Consider the following 5,424-nt stretch of genomic DNA (forward strand, 5'->3'; position numbering starts at 1 on the left):
GGAGAGGGCTTGGGAGTCTTCGGGTGCGATCTCTTGAGAAGGGGAAGGGGCTGGACTTGATCGACGGCGGGGTGGGTGGCGGGGCACCCCCATCCCGAGTATTGAGGACGGTGGTGGAGGGGCCTCTCCTGTGGCCGGAAGGGAGAATTATGAGAGGACGTGTGGTGGCCCAGGGAGGCGAGGGGCTTAAGGCCTAGGTGTGAGGACTGAGGGCAGAGATAGGAGGCCTTTTCGGGTGTACGTGAGAGGTAGAGCTGAGGGGACTCCTCGTGGGAGAGAAGGCTGGGAAGGTAGGGCACCCTGGACCGGGGTTGGGGGTGGCATTGGGGGCCAGGGACCTGTGGTGCTGTTCAGGGTGGGGCCTGGGGGTGAGTTAGGTGCTTGCCCCCACTCCAGGATCCTTCAGCCTTGCCCTTGGGTGTGGGGTTCAGTCAAATACAAGGATTTTTGTTTTGCAGGGGGATCTCTGTTGCAAGGGGAGAGTGGGGACTAGTAAGGACTGCGCTTTTTTTTTTCTTCATGTAACTTTTTTTAACTGAAATTTAAGGAAAGGTCATAGAATCCATCCACATCCTTTGCCCAGATTCACCTGTTAGTAGTTTGCAGTCTACCACCACTTAAGTTTCCTTTCTCCTCTCTCTCTCTGCTTTTTGTGTATGGGCATTTTCTCTCCCTCCCTACTTCCTTTTCCTCCTACTTATTTCCCCTTCCTCCTCCTCCCTCTCTCCCTCCCTTTGCTTTCACCTCCTTCTCCCTTGCTCCCCCTTTCTCATACACATACCTGACTTTGAGGAGGCTTGGTTGACAGTCGCACCATCCTCAGCTCCACACCACAACGGTCTAGCCCCCATCCCAGCCTGTAGATGTTTCCTGTTCTGGAGCCAGGACAGGGCCACTCATAGCATTGATTTCATGTTTCTCTGTGTGATCCTTGGATCTGGAACTTTTTGGCATTCCTAGCCTTGAGGCTTTGGGGGAGCCCAGGCTAGCCGTGCAGAATATCTGTCTGGTTCTGTCTGTCCTTCTGAGTGGATTATGGACTACAGAGGGCAGTTGGGATGTTAACAATGATGCTCAATCCGTATTTTTTTTTATTCTTTTAAAGGTACCCTTTCTCTTTTTATGATGACTAAGTGACCTGTAGGCAAAGCCATATGGGATCCCAGGAGTATCCTGCCCACTTCAGCCTTCCCACACCCAGCAAGTGAGCTTCCATGGAGGACCCTTGGGCCTGAGACTATGTGGTGGTTTGCTAGGCCAGGTAGTTGGGAGCAGAATGGAGAGCTGGTGATGAATGTCCTTAAGGTAGTTAAGGGTCCTGGAGGAGGCAGGTGGGGCTGGACAGGAAACTTGTGGTCATGGTGGGACCTGTGGAAGGCAAGGCCAGGCTTGAGCTCTGTGAAGCTCAGGGTGAAGGGGATTTGCTGCAGGGCTCTGGAGGCCCACAAGGCTTGGCACCTCAGGAATCTTCCTAATTCTGATCACCAGGAAGGGAGACAAGTAGATCTCAGAACAAGAAGCCAGATGCTGTTTTTACAGAATGCAGCTGCTTCCTTAAAGTTGGGGCATCTTTCTGAGGAGATTCCTTGGTGCCATGGAAGCCACCACTGTTCTCTGCATGTGAATAGAAGGAAGGGAGGCTGAGGTGGCTTTCTGGAGAGGCTCAGAGCTTGCAATCCCAATGGGAAAGGGCACAGAGGATTAAAGGTCCCATGCCTTTCTTTCCCCCGGGGCTGACATGTGTCTCCATTTGTGTTGGCCACCGACCCAGCTGGAGTGTGTTCTGACCTTTCCACTCTATCCTGGTCAATGGCCAAAGGCTTTTGCTCATTCTACCCAGACCTCCATGCTTGCCCCATGTTCATAGCTGGGAGGTTGGAGATGAAGGAAGATCCTGAGGCAACCAGACCACTGAGAAGGACATAGGTGGAAGGGGGAAGCTTTCCAGAGGGAGGGCTTACATAGAGTCTAGAACAGGAAACTCTGTACTTCTTTCCCCACTTGCACCTTGGGGCTGCTCCTGGTCCCCGCCCTGAGATTGCCAGGCTCTGATGGGGGGGAGACATGAGTGAGCACCAGGGCAGGGCCTGGTGGTATGGGCCCTTTGCACAAGTTAGTGAGCTCACAGTTTCCCTTGTGGAGACAGGTCCTATAATGGGACGAACATGCTTGTGATGTCCTTAAAAAATCAAAATTACGTGCTCATGGGACCTCAGTTACAGGTCCAGTGCCAACTGGCTAGAGTTGGCTTTACTTCCCACAACAGGACAGGTTCCAGATGAATCAGTCTGGAACAGGGCCGGCCAGCTGGCTGCTTCCTCACTTTGGCAGAGCTGAGTTGTCACAACCTTGATGGTCTAGTCTCAAGAGCCTATGGTATTTTCTTTTCTTTCTTCTTTTTTTTGAGACAGAGTCTCACTATATTGCCCTAGGTAGAGTGCTATGGTGTCACAACTCACAACAACCTCAAACTCTTGGGCTTAAGGGATTCTCTTGCCTCAGCCTCCCAAATAGCTGGGTTTACAGGTGCCTGCCACAATGCCTGGCTATTTTTTGATTGGAGTTGTCATTGCTGTTTAGCCGCCTGGGCTGGGTTTGAACCTGTCAGCCTTGGTGTATGTGGCTGGTGCCATAACCACTGTGCTACAGACACTGAGCCAGAAATCAATTTTTTAAAAGGTTCAATCTGGTAATAAACACTAAGAACATTATGCATGGCTGAAAGACAGCACAAAGTCGCAGATGGGGACAATGTCAAGATAGACCCAGGCAGAGAGCTCGTTAATTACCTGACAGAGATGTAAAGAAAATGCTGTGGAAAAGTGGGCTGTTTACCCATCCTGAGAGATGAGGAAATCATGAGAAAATGCTCAGACGTGGACTAGGCAGCTGCTGTGGTATGCAGGTCCTTGGCATGGGGCTAGGGTGTGAGGCAATTGCACCCTAGGGCCTGGGTGTCCTGCTTCTCCATGTATCTTTCAGACATGCACTTTATCCCAGGAGCATGGTCATGAGGGTGCATAATGGCCAGAAAGAAGTTAGGCACAGCCAGGATGCCTGGCCAGGGCCTTGCCTATGAGGAGCCACTGCAGGCCAGAAGTGTGCCCAGACCTTTAAGAGGTCAGGACAGAGGGAGAAACAAAGGGCAGAGGGAGGAGTTCTGTCCTCCAGAGCTGGGAGTTTGTACTGGAGATGGTGAGGGAGCTGCTAGTGGATGGAGGTTACTGTGAAGGCATGGCTTTGGTCTTTTTTTTTCCTTCAGGGAAGTGAATATAATTGACACACCATAAAGTTTACCTATTTAAAGTAAATAATTCGTTTTTATTTGTTTTTAGTAAATAGCATTCATACTTGTGTAGCTATTACCACAGTTAATCTTAGAACATTTACATCATCCCCAAAAGAAATCTTGTACCCATTAGCAGTCACTACCTGGGCCTCTGGCCCCTAACAGCCTCTGGTCTACACTGTGTTCTGTGGATTTCCCTTTTCTGGAACTTTCATGTCTGTGTGATCAAATTCTCCCACCCCACATCCATAAGGTCCTTGTGCCCCTATTCTGGTGGGGAAATGCTTGAGTAGACTCTGTTCACCTTCCAGAGTTTTCTCTGTACAAGTGGAATTTCTGAGAAAACATTCCTGCTGGAGCTGTGGCCATGCATGAATTTTCTTGAATTTCTCAGACTTTGAGTTTGAAAGAAAAAGTGGTTCCCTTCTGTGGTTCAGCCAAGGGGAATGTTCACACTGGCCTTGCGTGTGGCCTTCTGTTTGTGTTTGGTGTATGTCGTGGAGGTGGGTTCTGGCCCTATGGCTCTGCAGACCCTGTGCGTCCTGGGAGGGGCTGGTTACAGCTCAGAGTTCACATTTTTGTGCATCAGTGTCTGTCAACTCTTATGTGCCCATGGCCAGTGAAAACATCACAGGCTTAGGCCTGTTGGAGGCCCATCCCTCAAGATTTCACTTGAGATCCTGTTTTCGTCTCCTCTTGAATCGTGGGTGCCTTATTTGAGGACATTTAGCTGGGTACGGGGAAGGCTGGCTAGGACCTGAGCTCTCTGCTCCTGCTGGCCATGCTTATAGCTTCCTCCTCTTCCAGGCCCAAAGGTCTGTGCCATTTTCAGAATCAAGTGGTAATTTTCCAACCATTTCCTACACTTATTTCTAAATGTATATTTTGTATTTTTGGGGGTATTATAATGAGAGGAGCAATTCTGACACCTAGCCCCTTCATATTACTAGGAACTAAAGTCCTTATAGTATGTATTTTTATTTTTTAGCCTAGGGTTGATATTTGTCATAATATATAGTTTTAAACACTAAATACCTTGCATTTCTGGGATAAACATAAATACGGTGTGTCGTTAACTTATATCATGTATATAAGATGTGTGGTTGGAATGAGTTTATTGATATTTTAAAAATTTTACCTTTAGTGTTTTATTTTGTTTTGTTTTTACATCTAGGTTTATATTTGAGGTTGTCCTATAATTTTTTTGCCCTACTCATGACTGATTTTTTTTTTTTTTTTTTGAGACAAGAGTCTCAAGCTGTCGCCCTGGGTAAAGCACTGTGGTGTCACAGCTTACAGCAACCTCAAACTCTCTTAGGCTCAAGTGATTCTTTTGCCTCAGCCTCCCAAGTAGCTGAGACTACAGGCACCCGCCACAACACCCAGCTATTTTTGTTGTTGTTGTTGCAGTTGTCATTGTTGTTTTAGCTGGCCAGAGCTGGGTTCAAACCCGCCAGCCTTGGTGTATGTGGCGGGTGCCCCACTCTCTGAGCTACGGGTACTGCCAGACTGATTTTTTTTAATCCTGGTAATACCAGTCTTATAAAATGAGCTGTTCCTCCCACTTTTATGTTTTTATTTAACTTAACAATTACCAGTTCTCAGACATGGGTGCCTGTGCCCAGGTTCTCATATGCAGCTGTCTCTGTCTCATCTGTGTCCTCTGCAGGTCCTTGGTCCTGACACACCTGAGCTCCCTGGGCATCCTGTTGTCCCTGGTCTCTCCCTTGGAGCCACTTTGTCTAGCTAGACACACTTGCATTTCCCAGTACAGGTCTGAAAAGATGCTGCCCTTGGAGAAGGCATTTGCCTCCCCCAGGACCTCCCCGACCCCCCCGGAACTGCCCGCACCAGGGTCAGCTGGTGGAGGAGCACCAGGGTCAGCTGCTGGAGCACAGCAGGAAGAACCGGGGAATGTCTCCGAGAGAACTCCCGCTGAGAAAACGCCCACAGAGAAAACTCCCGCAGAGAACACGCCCACAGAGAAAATTCCCGCTGAGGACACGCCCACAGAGAAAACTCCCGCAGAGAACACGCCCACAGAGAAAATTCCCGCTGAGGACACGCCCACAGAGAAAACTCCCGCTGAGGACACGCCCACAGAGAAAACTCCCGCTGAGGACACGCCCACAGAG

General features: G+C 49.4%; 1 protein-coding gene across 1 annotated transcript in view; it reads left to right on the forward strand.

The window, feature by feature from the left end:
* The first annotated feature begins 4,962 nt into the window (after positions 1-4,962).
* ZSCAN18 (zinc finger and SCAN domain containing 18) overlaps positions 4,963-5,424 on the forward strand; it is a 6,906-nt gene continuing 6,444 nt past the window's right edge. The window contains exon 1 of the mRNA XM_023516483.1: positions 4,963-5,205. Within this exon, the coding sequence (XP_023372251.1) occupies positions 5,074-5,205 (132 nt within the window). The 5' untranslated portion in view covers positions 4,963-5,073. The remainder of the gene's footprint in view (positions 5,206-5,424) is intronic.

Source organism: Otolemur garnettii, unplaced genomic scaffold (genome assembly GCF_000181295.1).
Source record: "Otolemur garnettii isolate 467f Iridium unplaced genomic scaffold, OtoGar3 scaffold00091, whole genome shotgun sequence".
NCBI lineage: Eukaryota > Metazoa > Chordata > Mammalia > Primates > Galagidae > Otolemur > Otolemur garnettii.